Genomic DNA, 16426 nt, shown 5'->3' with positions numbered 1-16426 from the left:
ACAGTGCTTTGCCTACCTTGCTTAATTTTTATGTGAAATATTAAAAATACACATCGCAGAGAGACTATGAATTTATAATATCCACATTTTCTATTGACAACCTGTGAACATACATACATCTCTAGTTATAGGATTTTTTTTGCCTATAACGTTACTCATTTGGAATGCTCCATGCAGAATGAATTTCCTGAACTTTTTTAAAACCAACCAACACAGGACACAAACTAACACAGTAACTGAGATCATCAAAAATATGTCCAGGAAATACAATATATGCTATAAAGAAAAAAGAACCACAATTAAAATGGTGTTACCCCTTGTGCAGAGAGTTTAGATTAAGCCTTCAACATTACTTACATCCCAAGATGACGCTAAGTATGTGCTGGCCACTAGCTGAGCTGATGTGCAGTGAGGCTGCTATATTTCTTGTGCTACAGCACTAAAGGTTGTATTGGAGGAGGTCAGAGGATGGGCCACAGAAACTGTGATTGCATAGTGGTCCTAAAACTCCAAGCTAATAGCACAGAGAATCTGCAGTCTGTACAAAATCCTATAAACTAACATAAATTAGAGAGACTGCACTGCAGCCTGACACCATAGCTCCAAGTGGAGGGTGGTGAATTTCACCTTCCCAACCTGGCACCTGCCACCATTCCACATAAAGTCCAACTCAGATTTTATACAGGTAAAGTTAATTTCAATTTAAATGGAAAATACTACAGCATTAAAGGCCAGATTATGGCTGTCTCTCCACGGACATACCTGGCAGGGGGCGGATGCAAAGGAGTCCACTTTCCTCCCTCTTCAACCCCGGCACAGAAATCAGGCATAATTCCAGTCTTCATGTTCACTAAGCACTAAGAGGAGGAATAGCATTGCCCCAGTGCTATGCTCCCCAGAGGATGTAGAGTTAGGTTCATTTGCACCAGCATAAGATGTGACATTCTGGTATGTACTCATTCAGCACAAGCAGAATGCCCCCAAGAACCAGGTACCCTGTCCCCAATGCAGTTTGAAGCTTAAGTACCACAATAACTACTCTAAGATTACATAATTAAAATTAACACACAATCAGAAAATGCAAATTTCAACATTGCTACGATTATGTTAAATCAGCCATATTAGACATCCTGTATATTTTATGTTAGACATTTAATATAAACAGCAAGTATCAATTTAGATATTCAGTTAGATTAACAAGAATAGCATACATGTGTACTGATAATATGACCAAATTAATATTGCTGAAGGAACAAGCTTTTGAATTTCCTGTTTCTCTCAAGTATAACTGCATCCTTCATGCTGCATTAATGTAGTGTTTTTTGCATTTAATTTCCCTGATTTTTAGTTATTATAAAAGAAAATGATTTTCAAATGCTAATACTCCACTGCTGCTTTAAGGATTTAAGGCAGTGTAAGCACTTAAACCTCTAAGTCCTTAAGTCAGTATAGATGCTTAACTTGTCTTAAGGAATTAAGGTGGCATAGACGTTTAAGCTGCTTTAAATCCTAAAGGCCACCAGGTGCCCATTAACATACTTTGAAAAGGGTGTGCACTTCTGGAAAAAAAAATATAGACCACATTTCCAGGAGTGCAAACTCTTAGACTTGGCAAAATACAATTCTGTGCATATACAGTATGTAATTTTCAAGCGTGCATAACTTTGTTAATTTCTAGCCAATTTTTTCCTCAAACATAGTCTTCTTTAAGAAGAATTTTTAACAGGTCAAGTTTCAATGTCCCGATGGTATTTTAGTTCTCTGTAGGGAAACAAACTGATGCAATTTTTATTGCACAAAGTATATTTTTACCCGATAACTCAAAAACTGCAGAAGATAATTTCTTCCAACTCTAAGGACAAAGACCAAAAGCATTTTCAAAAGTTTCTGAGTGAGAAGGTTAAGCACAACCTTCACTATCAGACACCATAACTGGTAATTGTTCCCATTTTTTATATCATAATTGTGACTGTTGCAATACTATTAATCTACATTTACAGTCGGGGCTGCTGTATTTTTTGCCATATGACTTGCCTCTCAGTGAGCAGTAAGACAAATCTGTTTTTTAAATTCCCATTGCCCTTCCCCTTTTTCATCCCTTCCATTCTCACTCAAAATGTTATTACCACCATGGCACCCAGACTCCAGCTGTGCATATTCCTCAGGAGGGCAGGTGTATAACTTCCCCATAAGCCAATAAAATCAGACAGTAGGATGGTTATTTGGGTAATACTGTCAGCACTCCCCACAGGACACCATATAAGTCACATTCACAATATGCTAAGTCTACCCAGGAGCAGGGAGTGAGATTCAGAAGTCTATCTTGTAACATGGGACTCCCACATACTAGTGTAGCACACTGTTGGAAGCCACTGAGTCAACTAATTAAAGACAATTTTATAGCCAGACGATTTGTTACCCTTACCCTGCACACACACAAAATAGCCTAGAGGGAGTTGTGGCTCTTTGCAGCTTTTAAAAAAATATCCTCCATCTTTTGCCACGTATTGAAATGTAAACTCCTGCGTTTACATGCATATGCTACAATCCTATCTTTAAACAACATTAATGTTGATTAAAATTATTTTTTGTAAATAACATATGGTGACTGTTCTGAAGGTAACACCTGCTGACACACTGAAAGAAATAGCTAGAAGAAAAACAAGATGACCTATATAGATCTCTAATAGATCATAAAAGATAACTAATATATGTTATATTATTCAGGAAATAGATTGGTTTGATTTAGTTTTTCCTCCAATATTTTTAGTACATTCACCACAAGGAGAGGTTACTTACCTTTCAATAACTTGAGTTCTTTGAGATTTTTGACTCTATGGGTGCTTCATTGTATGGTGTGCACACGTTTGTGTGCTCTCAACCAGAGATTTGGATTAGCAGTATCTGCAGGTCTATGCCTATGCACCACATGGCCTCATGCTTCAGAACGAGGGCACATAAGGAAGAATGGATCCTCTGTTGCACCAGTTCCTTCTCAACTACAGAATTAGAGACTCCATAGTAGAGGAGGAGGGCAGGAGGTGGCGCCCCCAGAGGGACAAAACATCCCGAAGAATTCTAGTTCCTGAAAATTAAGTAATCTTTCCTTCTTTTTCAAGTACATGTCCCTATGGGAACTCCACCGTAGAAGACTCTCGAGCAATAACTCAACATTGAGATGGGTACGGAGGGGGGTGAATCCAAGATGGTGCAGAGGACAGCATCACCAAAGGTCACATCAGTATTGGATGCAGATAGAGTAGTGTAATATTTGGAGAACAGGTGAACTTAAGACCAAGCTGTGGCCCTGTAAATTTCAGTGATGGGAACGTCATTGAGGAGGGTAACTGAAGTGAATTGAGCCCTGATGCAATTTGCTGACACTCTGGGGAGGGTGGTTGTATCCCAATGATCTTATAACAGGTTATGATGCAACTTGAAATCCACTCTGATAATGACAGGTTTCAGAGTAACAGCCGTGTTAGTCTGTATTCGCAAAAAGAAAAGGAGTACTTGTGGCACCTTAGAGACTAACCAATTTATTAGAGCATAAGCTTTCGTGAGCTACAGCTCACTTCATCAGATGCATATCGTGGAAACTGCAGCAGACTTTATATACACAGAGAATATGAACCAATACCTGATAATGTTTAAAAGGAGACTGATTGTCCTTTCATTCTTTCAGAAAAGGGTATGGACAGCCTAGGGGAAACCTCAAAGCATTTAGTCCTATCCAGATAGAAGGGTAGTGCCCTCCAAATATCTACAGTGTGAAGGCTTATCTCATCTCTGGAAGAGGGAGGTTTGGTGAAGAATACTGGCAGATGGATATCCTTGTTGATATGGAAGTCTGATGAAACTTACATGATAAACCGAGGATTGGGCCGTAGTATTACCTTGTCACAATAGAAGGTAACATAAGGCAGTGAGCCATGAATGCTCCAGGTTCTCCCCCACTGATGGGGGCCATCCAAAGTCTGAAGGGGAGGGCATGATGTCGGTGAGATTTTGAACCAGCAACAAACCACAGGAAATATTTATGGAAGGAGTGCACAGCGACATGAAAATATGCATATTGAAGGTTGAGAGCAGTAAACCAATCCCATTGACTCAGACAAGGGATTATGGTAGCCAGGATCACAATCCTGAAATGCTGCGAAAGAATGTAGGTAGTCATGTTTTTGAGTCTTAGGATTGCCCTCCAACTGCCCTTTGTTTTGGGAAAAGACAGTTACTTTCCTGTATTGTAACCATTGTTCTTCAAGATGTGGGTGGAGACATATTCCACTCAGGTCTGTGCATTCCCAGAGCACCAAATATGGAGAATTTTGCCTAGTAGTACCCATAGGGGTGGTGCTCACGCCCTTCCCCTGGGTACATAAGGGCAGCATCGCCCTGACCCCCCTCAGTTCCTTTGCACTGAAATACCCAGCTGAAGACTCCAATACAGAGGGATGGAGGATAGGTCGGGGAATATGTGTGCATCCACATCTCAAAAAACAACATTTACAATATAGGTAAGTAACCTTCTTTTCCCAGGTGACTCACAAGCAGTTCCAGCAGGAGGTGGGTTCAGAGTCTTATTAAATAGTGGGTGTAGGATTGTCTTTCCAAACTTTGCATCCAATATTGATGCTGTGGTGATAGAATAATGTCTAGTAAAGGCTAAATCTGTGTAGATGTTGTCCAAATCAAAAATCATTTCCAAGTTACACAAGTAGGTGGCTCTACCTCAAAGTCAGGCTTACTGGTCTATAGTTCCCAAGCTCCTCCTTTTTCCCCTTTTAAAGATGGGCACTATGTTAGCCCTTTTCCAATCTTCCGGGATCTCTCCTGTCATCCATGAGTTTGTAAACATTCTTGCCAGTGGCGCTGAGACTTCTCCACCTAATTCCTTTAGTACCCTGGAGTGAATACCATCAGGCTCCACTGATCCGAATTCATTCAAATTGGTCAGAAGATCTTTGACATGTTCTTTACTTATCCTAATCCGCATCCCTTCCCCTGTAACGTCTATGGTAACTTTGCTAGTCATCTGGTCCCACCTTATTTTTTGTGAGAAGACTGAAGCAAAGTAAGCTTTGTGCAGCTCTGCCTTCCTATCATCTTCTGTTACCAGCTCACCTTCTCCACTGAGCAGCAGACCCACATCATCCCTGATCTTTCTTTTTTGTCTGACATGTTTGTCTTGTGATACAGCATGGCCAGAGGGCAGCAGGAGAGTGTTAGAAGGGAGCCTTATTCCCTGTAGAGGGAAGAAAGTTTGCTATAGATTAATTAAAGCACCTGAAGCAAATTAGAGCACCTGAAGTCAGTCACCTGATAAAAGCCTCCTGCTTCAATTAGACAGGAGAAGGAGTTGAAGCAGAGTGGATTGGTTTTGGAGCAGAGAGCAGTTTGGAGGAGTTGGAGCAGAGACCAGTTTGGAGGGAAGCAGAGGAGAGTTTGGAGAAGTGCTGCGGTGGGCTAAGAAGACCAAGACCCTAGGTAAAGAAACGCCCACTTGTGCAGAGGGAGAGCAGGAAGCCCCACAAGCTGAAGGGCAGAAGAGGGAAGAAGCCCAGGGGAAGGAACCGCTAGTTCAAGCGGTTTACCGCTATCCCTAGGGCCCCTGGGCTGGGACCCGGAGTACAGGGCGGGCCCGGGTCCCTCCCTCTCCACTCCCCTCCTCTAGGACACTAGTGGGGCAGTTAATACCCCAGTTCAGGGGCGAGAAACGATGCCCTGAACTGTCCCCAAGAAGAGAAAGCGCGAGACCCATCAAAGTAGTGCCGGAAATTTGCCACAGTCTGAAGAACCCCTTCTTGTTGTCTCTAACATTTCTTGCCAGCTGTAATTCACTCTTTGCCTGGGCTTTCCTGATTTTGTCCCTACACTCTCACACTATTCCCTCTATACTTCCTTGGTGACATGCCCCTCCTTCCATTTCCTATATGTATCTCTTTTGGTTTTTAGATAGCTAAAAAGCTCCTTGTGCAGCCATATTGGACTCCTGTGGCTCTTATCTTTCTTCTCCATCAGAATAGCTTGATTTTGAGCCTCTAGTATTACAACTTTTAGGAACTGCCAGCCCCCTTTGACTTTTTCTTCCTAATTGGTCTTTCCATGGGACTTTGCCTACTATTTCTCTGAGTTGATTGAAATCTGCCTTTCTGAAGTTCAGTGTCTTTGTTTTGCTGTTGTCATGTCCTCCTTTGCATAGGATCTTGAATTCTAATATGACAAAAAGAAAAGGAGTACTAGCGGCACCTTAGAGACTAATAAATTTATTTGAGCATAAGCTTTCGTGAGCTACAGCTTCATCCGATGAAGTGAGCTGTAGCTCATGAAAGCTTATGCTCAAATAAATTTGTTAGTCTCTAAGGTGCCACAAGTACTCCTTTTCTTTTTGCGAATACAGACTAACACGGCTGCTACTCTGAAACCTCTAATATGACAGTTTCTCTCATTAACTGCATCCATTACCAGGGAGTTGGGACTGGGGTGTGAGAAGAAATATTCCAGCCCACTGACTGGTAGATAATTTTTTTGTCTCCCATTTTACAGATAGTTGTGAGGATGGCAGCAGTTGTTTGCTACAAATTACGGGCTGGAGATAAGAGCGCCTCATTAACGGGCAGTGCTATTTCCTCACGTAGACTGGTGTGAAGAATGTCCATCAGAGAGTGCCCAGGACTCTCATATCTCCTCTGTCAAGATTTGAAGAGATACTGCAAGTCTCTTCATTAGGTACTGAAATTACCTAAAATTGTCTGCATAGGATGGTGGTGTTGGCATCAATGCCTTGTTTGGAGAGGAAAAAGATGTATCTCCTCCTCTGGAGGTGGCAGTGGAACCTCCTGATCTTCCTTCCATACCAGGGAAACATGCAGCACTGGTGACTATGAGTGCAGTGCCGGTGATTGTTGAGATGACTGGGGAACTTCCAGATGTGGTCTCTTGAGGGCAGAAGCCCTACACAATTGGTCCCCATAGGTTGTCCAGGGATCCCAAAATATCCCACTGAAGAGGTGGGTAGGAGAAGGGACCCCAGGGGAATTCGTATTCAATGGGCATGTGGCAGCTTCTGAAGTCCTTGTCAGGGTACGCTTCCGAGGCATCAGAGAAAAAGCTAATGAAGACTTCTGATCCTCAGTATTGTCCCAAGTCCAAAGGAGGGGCAGTAGGCATTGGTGCTGTAGGCATCAGTGCCGGAAATCCTACAGGAGGTTGCAGCATATAGACAGGTGGATGGGTAAGTACCAAGGGTTGAACACTTGCTGGAACCTGAAGAGAGGAGGTGGTTGGCAGGCACAGAGGTACTGTGGTAAACTCTCAGGTAAAGGGGTGACAATGGTTCCTCCAATGAAGAAGTCTTCCTGTGAAAGAAACCTAAAGTTTTTAGGAAAGCTTTTATAATGTATAGCCTAGACTGGGAGCGGTACTGGAGAACTAGTTGTGAGGACAGGAAGGTAGTTGCAGCTGGTGCCAAAGGAGCTGTCAAAGTGGGATCTCTGTGCTCCAGGCATATATGATCCGAGGGAGCAGAGGTAAGAGAGGGCTCCATATGAGTCTGAGTAACAGACAGTACCACTGCCTTCGACTTTCTCACATGGTTGATTTTGACGAGTCTCAGTGCTATCCTGAGAGGTCTGTTTAGATGGTACCAATGGCCCAGTGCCGATGCCTGACAGAGCCTCAGAGGTACCCATTCTGGGACACAAGGTCTTCTCAGAAACAGTTCTAAGAAGTGACTTATCTCTTTTTCTTCTCTCAGTAGAGGGAGACTTTCTTTTCTTGGAATGTTTTATCTCCAAAGAAGCCCTGGGAAGTGCTGAAATACTCAGGGGCGGTGGGGAAATTCAAACCCCTGAGAGTTCCACGAGGAAGAATTTCAGCTCAGCTCCCTTTGCAAGACCTGCTCTTACACACCATACAGACTTTGCACTTGGGATGGGACATGAGAGTCTCTGAGACACCAGGGACAGATATAATGCCCATTGCTCCGGGCACAAAACATTTTGCAAGTCTGACAGTCTTTGAATCCTGGGGCCTTCGGCATACAACAGATATAAGGCTAAGAGGGCCAAGGAATCAGTCCTGGAGACTGGGGAAAAGAAAAGGTAGGTGGAGACACCCTCTCCCCAAGGCATAAATTTATGCCAAATAACTTAATAATACGTTAAAAAAATAAAAGAAATAAAATGAATAATGGAAGAATGACTAAGTACTTGCTAGGAAGCAGCAGACATGCAGATGCTCTGTCTCGAGCTGCAGGCAGCTGAAAAGGAACTGCTTCACCCTATCTGCCTCACCCTGAAGCAGCAGGCCATGTGGTGCACAGGTGCAAACACTTCTAATTCAAATCTCCAATTGATGGCACACCGGTGTATACACATCCTACAATGGAGCACCCATAGAAGAGTGATATTGAAGAACCATGGTGATATTTTATTTCTATAATATGTACTGCTGACATACATCATTCTGCATAAGCTTTCATTAGTAATGCTAGCTGATGAAGCATCATATCATGATTTGGCATTAAAATTGGTTGAATTTTTCCAGTGGAACTTTTTATCATTCAAAATGCCTTTTGTCATCACCGAAACTTACTTCTGGACATTTTCATTTTACAGGAAATTTTGAAATTATTTGTTCTCTTTCAGCTTTGGAATGAAACAAATTTCAAAATCACAGAATTTACAGTGAAATGGAAATTTCAGTTCCTGCACAGCTCTGCTTGGTACTTTTAATGTCACCCTGTACTTTTGGGGGGAAAGAAAAAGCCCTGCCACTATGGAAAGCAATTTGTTTCAAACAAAACATATTTGTATATATTTGGGGAGGTCTACTTCAATTTTTGGGGAAAAACTGATATTTGTAAATTCAAGTTTAAAAGCTATCATAACGAAATATCCATCTATTATTAACCACCCTAGTATCACACACCATTGTAATTAATTAATAGAATAGAACACCTTCTAGAAGAAATTATTGTTCATTAAGGATTTTGAACAGAACTAGACAGTGATGCCCACTGCTATCCTTTGAAAGAAAATATAAAATATCAGTATATCTCTGGATGCTATGTGCGACAGAATTTATTCCAGATTATTATTTTCATATGTAATCAAGTTTGTTTGATGGGTATATGAATCTGCATTTTAGAAGCACATTGTTAGGGTTCATCCAATAGCTAGACCTAAATGTGGGACTAGATTTAAGGTTGGGAAGGGACAGGGAGGGAGTTTGGCTATTCAGGAATTCTTTCTCCAGCTTCAAAAAACAGAATAATCCTACTTGTAATTATTTTAATTGATAGGATACTAACCATGTAAGTACTGTAGCAGGTAATAATATAATCTGAACTGTATTTGTGCTAGAGCTAAAAGAATAGCATGCCAAGGGATCATGTTGAAGAGTATTTTTTGGAAATCTCTCTTCAAATATGATCCCAGTGTCTGTGATGAGATCCTCAGCTTTCTATGTGTTTATACCAGGCACATCGGTATGGAATGTAAGTGTATATGTTAGTATACATTTTGGGAAAGCACACTGTTTTGTATCTGCAGAATGTAAGGTTTAAAGAAGCTATCACAGCACTTAGATCTAAGATCTTTGGGGCAGGTACTGCCTTTTTGTTCTGTTTTTGTACAGCCCTCTTACGATGGGGTCCTGGTCCTTGACTAGGGCTCGTAGGTGTTATAGTAATACACATACATTAATATAATAACCATCGAGCTGGTGTGTGTCTCATGGGGTCCCATCGGGATTGGTTCTTGGCCCTACATTACATAATATTTTTAACAATGACCTGGAAGAAAACATAAAATTATCACTGATAAAAAATTGGAGTTGACATAAAAAATTGGGGGAGTAGTAAATAATGAAGTGGACAGGTCACTAACATAAAGCGATTTGAATTGCTTGGTAAGCTGAATGCATGCAAAAATATATGTTTTAATAAGGTTAAATGTAAATGTATACATCTAGAAAGAAAGAATGTAGGCCTTACAGAATGGGGGAAGGACTCTATCCTGAGAAGCAGTGACTCCGAAAAAAATTGGGGATTGTGGTAGATAATCAGCTGAACATGAGCTCCCAGTGTGACACTAAGGCCAAAAGGGCTAATGCAACCTTTGGATGCATAAACAGGGGAATCTTGAGTAGACATAGAGAAGTTTTTTTACCTCTGTACTGGGCATTGGTATGACCACTGCTGAAATACTGTGTCCAGATCTGGTATCCACAATTCAAGAAGGATGTTGATAAATTGGAGAGTTCAGAGAAGAGTCTTGAGAATGATTAAAAAAGTAGAAAACATGCCTTATAGTAACAGAGACAGAGCAAGAGGGTGAATCCCCAGGGTTAGGCTGAAGAGGGGCAAGCCTGAATATTGGTTATTTGGTATGTTATCCATTTCACGCTGCACTGAACCCAAATGAATGCCTGGTATTTGTGGGTTTAGTGCAGTCTCCCATTAAAGTTAACAGTTAATGAAGTCGCAAAACTTTTAAATCTACCTCTGTATTTATGTTCATTCTCCTGTATGTTCTGATCAACACAGGCTTTGTAGAAACAAACAAAACCAAGTTTTGAAAAACATAATGGGCCTTATTCTCTACAACACTGTACCAATGCAAAGTGAGCACAAAGCACTACTGCCACTATTGTGAGTGGAGTGATTTGATATTTCACATTCACATGTATTACTTTGCACAAGTGTAAATACCTGCAGTGTGCAAAGGCAGGAGAGAAACAGGTCCAGTGTTAACTAAAATGTTTTATACATTGTTTTGGTAATATCTGAATGAAAAAAAAAAATCTTACTTCGATTTAAACAGTGCCCTGTAGTGTTTGCAATTAAAATACTGTACAGTACCACTGTGCTAGTACATCAAAGCTGAAAAGTGAAACTAAGTAAAAATTACAATAGAAGCTATTAGTCTATTTTCAATGCCTATTCTGAGTGAAGTGCAAAAACGAAACAAGCGATATCGTGGTGAAGAGTACAATAAAGTAAATTTTTAAAATTCTGTCAAATTTTAATAATCTAAGATTGTTTTGAAGATAAAAATATTAATCAATCAGTGTTCTTAGAACCATGCAAGTATTTTTAATATCAGTTGTATGCAAAGCACAAACAGAAATTAAATGTTGTCAGTGACAAAAAAACCCCCCACAACTTAATTTTTCTTTATCTTAGATAGAAAAGCTAAAATGTGAAAATAATTCTTCAATATAGAATTTAGGGAATTTTACAGTATCTGATCTCTCGTAAGAGTTTTGTAGCAAAAGCAACTGTATTTTCTAAACTTCTGCTTCACTAGGCCCTGATTTTGCAATTAACTCTACACAGGCTCAGGGGGTCCATCTGCTTGGTGCCAAATACAGCATTAGTGTTCTAGTCAAATTTCATATAGAAGATGCCATAATGGAATATCTGTTGCCTTCCAATTTATAAAGTGATAAAAGATTTAGTGTGTACATTGCTTTGCAGAACAGAGGTCAGGAAAATGGAACAGGAAACACTTAACACATTAAACATACATATAAAATTAGCACTGCAGCATCAAATTAATAACTGTATACTTATCCTAAAGGAAGTCATTTAGGAATATCAGGACCAGATCCTACAGTCCTAACACAGAAAAATAGCAAAGGACGTCAATAGGGGATGTTACTTGCATATTGCCAAGAAGATTGTGCCCTTATATACTGAAAATTTAATAAAATTGTGCTAAAGTATTTCAAAGAAGTCAGTAACTAACCAGATTTAAGTGATGCTGTTTTACTTCTGTTAAACAAAACAGTTCTAATGGTACCCACCTTCATATCTTCCAAATTTTTCTGTCGAGTCCATAGTAATTCTCCATATGTTTTTTCCTCATGCTGTATTCTCTTCTCATATTTTTCTAATTCATTCTGGAGGTAATCAATTATCATCTGATTTTTCTCCTGCTTACAGCTAACAGCACTAAAATTTTCCCTTTAAAAGAAAAAAGTTCTTAATAAAAATTATTATAAACTGATTTTTAGTCTTACCTTATATAGTTTAATATTTAATTTTACTGTAGACAAAAAGACAGACAAATCTCACATATGTTAAGATCCATTTGAAAAACGATATAGAACCATGTGATAGATATAACATGTTCTTTTGAACAACCTCACATGTACTCTGCCCACTAATCCATCTCCATCAGACTACTATGTTAGGCCATCTTTAAAGGTTTCTAAAATGTACTTGTTATAATTTTCATTTTCCTCAGAGGTCCATATATGAGTACTCATGTTACTAATGGAGTCGCATTTTTCACACAAAAGGATATGAAAAATAAAATATAGCAAATTAGGAGTCCTATAGATAATATAGTATTTGATCGTGTAATTAAAGACTGTCATAATACATATACACAAGGGGATGAATAAAGGTTGCACAGGAAACCTTAAGTCTGGCATTTCCTAACTTTTCAGTGCTTTACTTTGTAACCTAAATGTTGTTTTAAAATAGCTTTTTGGGGGGAGGTGTGAGTAATGCAATTTCCTTCATTTTTTTTAAAAAAAGCAAACACACAAAAATCCCTTCATGTATAATCATGGTGATCTCACATGTGTCATCAGCAGTACTGGAAACTTTACATCCACTGCACAGACCTCTACCACTTACTAACATCATATCTGGTAGCAGTAGTAGAACTAGACACGAGTGAGGAATGAGATACATACTTTGCCAGTCGGATTTACAGCTATCTGCTGAAAGCACAGAAATGCTGAGATTCAGGAATCCTGGGTTCAATTACAAGGTTTGGAGGAAAGTATGTTCTATTGGTTACAGACCCTTCTGCACTCTTTCCCCCCAGCTTGTCCCTGTCACCAGCATGTGCCCCTTAATCTGTCCCTCTGCTCCCATTTCCTTCTCCTTATGTCTCAGGCACATTATGTAGGCAGTTAGCACAGGGAAGGGAAAGGTTCCAGTATGATTAAGTATGCACACTCCCAGTTCCCTTAGGACCCCAGGTGTTGGCTATCTCCCACTAATCCAATCAAACTTGCCCCTCTCTACCCCCAGTGAGACAAGAGGAGCTTGGTGCAGTTGGCAATGTGGTAGGTTCTTGCTTAGAATTGCTAGTTCTATGCATTTTCTATAGGGTTTTTGTTTTTCCGAGGGAGAGTGAAAAGCAGTAAGGTTTTTCAAAATGGTTCACCATTTTTATTGGGTTGCCTTGATTGGTTTTAGGATGGGACTGTGTTTTCCTTAATTAGTGTGTTAGCATAGGGATTTGTGGTAGTCTTTTCAGTTACACAGCTGCCCCTACTCTGGAAAATTTTTAATTTTATAGTACTGTTGTTTTAGTACTATATAGGTCAAAATTTCTATTTTATTCTTGTAGTTTATGTTTAGGCTTTTGCTTTTTTTTTTTTTCAGTTAAACAGTAATAAGTGGAAGAGGAGATCAGATAACAGTGTGAGAGAGTAAGCTAGAAAGTAAGCAATAGCCATGAATGAAGGCAGCAGCAGGAACCCCATGTCTCCAGTTTCTCCATCAAGCCAGGCAGGAATCAGCACCTGGAATCAAGGGCTGTTGCCTCCAGCTGCTTCCCTCAAGTATGCACGGTTTCTTCACAGAAACAGTAACTCCCATATCATAGGACTGCTGATGAACAGACTAAAAATCTATTGAGGTATTTGAATGATCTTTTGTCACTGGGTCTAAGACACTGAGTCAGACTCAAACAGGAAAGTTTCTTACATGCTACTTGCCTTAATTTTCTCAACATCTACACTAATCCTCACAGATGAGTTGATCTCTCTCCTCATAGATGGGGTCAGTTCAAGCATTTTGAAGAGGATGCTGGGAACCTTGGGTTTACCCATCTTGCAAACTACCAGAAGAGTTCTTCTAAAGTTGTATAACAATCACTTAAACCAATCACCATTCCACCCAAAAGTAAAATATGTAATCCAAATATATAAGCATGTTTAACATTTAACTAGGTATATCACCCAAAAATAGGAACTGGCTCCAGGGAAAGCCTTCTTTAAGATATGTACATAAAATGCCAACTGCTGGGACAGATTATTAGAGACATTAATAGAATAAAAGAAATTAACAGACAAGAAATATTCCTTTCTTCTGCATACGCACCACTAATCCTCACTAAAGGGAAATAACAATCAGCAAGAAGTAGCAAGCAATGAGAAAGAACCTTTCCCTTCTCTTTCTCCCCCCCTTCCTTTTTTTTTTAAACAAAGGCTGTGTGCTCCAATGACCATAGATGCTGTAGGTGCACTATCTTAGTTTTCCAGCAATTCACATGGGGGAAGAATTCTGCTTGTGCTGTATGGTCTCTGCGCAGAGGAGAATGGTAAAAATTAGATGGGGAACAAGCAACTTCAATCATCTGGATCCAAGTCTTGGAAGTGGAGTGACTTCAGATCTTTAAGAGTGAGATGGGATACCTGAGAAGCAGAGGCTCAAGAAATATTCAAAGTATTCTTTACAGAATTTCAAAATCAATGGTCTTTTTAAAGAGTAGGAATTGGAAAAATTTGGAGGAATCCCTCAGCAGAAGGAGTGCTGAACTCAAGAACTATTTAGAACCAGAGAGTTACTGGTAGTGACCAAAACAAACAAACATTACAACCTTTCACTACCAACTTCAGTTGCTCTTAAAGGTTCTTGGCCAGAACCAAGGAATAGAGTTTGGGATACAGCATCCCATTGCATGAAACTGATCAAATGGATGTCAGTAGCAACCGCGGGATGTGAGATGCTGAGCACTGATCCTCTGTATTTTTGGAGTCCATTAGACTGGAGGTCGGAACACCAGGTTCAGCTGAATCATTCTTCTTGAATCAAGGTTTGGAAGAAGCCAATCCCAGGCAGTTGGGAATGTGTAGCACCTGCAAATGGAAGTGAACGTGGCTGGAAGAAGGGAGCTAAAGTGTGTGGAGGCAAGAAACTCTTTTTTCATGACTTCCCCATCCTGTAAGTAACTTTGCAATTCAACAGAACACAGCTATTTTCTCTTTGACATTGCACAGCAGGCTCACCTTTATCCTGGAGAAGAGTAAGCCTGCTGTGCAATCATCATATATGGCCCTCCAAGGCTTGCGTGGCCTAGAAGGCTACAGGTATTTTCAGCTGGATAGGGCCCTTGGAGACTATTTTCAGGACTCATCAGTCACAGTAAGTGTAAGTCCACATTTCTTGAAACAGAGAAAAACCAAAACACAAGAAATCCTCCATTAATTAAAGATGCAACTGACCATGGATTTTATTAGATTTTGGAAAATAGTCCTGATGCCTGAAATACCATTTACCAGGCAGACAATTTATCATGAATGTCTTCTACAAATGCACAAAACCCACAAAGCATAATCAGACAAAAATACTTTCAAGTTATTGATAAAAACTGCATTATATTTACGATAAATAATACTGTACAGATAACATAAAAGCTACGTTTTAAAAAACTTTGATAGGAATGGAAATTCTTACCTCAATTCTATGAGGGATTTCTCTGTAGTTTCAATTTGTCTTTGCTTTGTCTCTGCTAATTCATTTAATTCATGAATTCTGTTTTGAAAATTTTCAATAATGTGAATGGTTTCATCTAGCCGACAGGAAACATCTGAATATTTTCCCTGGAAACAAAGAAGAAAATGTGTGAGTGTGTGTATATATATAGTGTGTAAAGTAGGGAGGGCTAGATTTCTAGATACTGTATTTTAAGTGCACAATTATGAGCAACGATGCATGAAACTGCATACCTGAAGACACAGAACTGTTTTCAGAAGTGATGTTGAAGCACTTAGTGCAATTGAAATAATTCTGTTTCTTTAAGGGCAAAATTTTACACGTCTAAGTTATTGTTCCTCAACTTGTTGCACAACCTTGCTATTAATATTTGTATCCTCACAACTGCATATTGAATAATACCTTCTTCATTAATAGACACACCCCTTCTTAATCTGTGCTCTCATATACATAACAAACAGCTTCTAATAATTCTGTTGGCCTCTTCAAACAAACAAGGGCTTGCATATGCAAAATCACCAATAGCAGGTGAAAGATAAACAAAACTTTTCACACATGGCCCAATTCTGTGCCCACTGATTTCAATGGATGCAGGATCAGGATCCTAGGTAGCAACTTTCACTTTAGGTTATCAAAATACTAACAAATGTTAATGGAGTCTTGCAACATCTCCATGAAGTTTGGTAGAAAATATTCTCCCAATTTTACTCAGTAGAAAACTAAGGCACAAAAAGTTAAAAGCACAATGTGTGCCTTAAAATAGGCAACTACTCCACACTTAGACATGTATCGAAGAAGAGTCCTGATTTTCAGGGGTACTTAGCAACTGTAGCTTCTAATGGCTTCGATGGGAGCTGTATGTGCTCAGTACCTTTGGATATCAGTATATTTATTTAATTG

General features: G+C 39.7%; 1 protein-coding gene across 1 annotated transcript in view; it reads right to left on the bottom strand.

Moving 5' to 3' along the window:
• CCDC178 (coiled-coil domain containing 178) overlaps positions 1–16426 on the bottom strand; it is a 357941-nt gene that overhangs the window by 197490 nt on the left and 144025 nt on the right. Inside the window, 2 exon segments of the mRNA XM_073331282.1 lie at positions 11812–11971; positions 15488–15633. Coding sequence (XP_073187383.1) covers positions 11812–11971; positions 15488–15633 — 306 coding nt within the window.

This window comes from Lepidochelys kempii, chromosome 2 (assembly GCF_965140265.1).
Source record: "Lepidochelys kempii isolate rLepKem1 chromosome 2, rLepKem1.hap2, whole genome shotgun sequence".
In the NCBI taxonomy this organism is placed as follows: domain Eukaryota; kingdom Metazoa; phylum Chordata; order Testudines; family Cheloniidae; genus Lepidochelys; species Lepidochelys kempii.
Note: the sequence above shows the minus strand (reverse complement) of the source record. Positions and strands in the feature narration are given on the sequence as shown.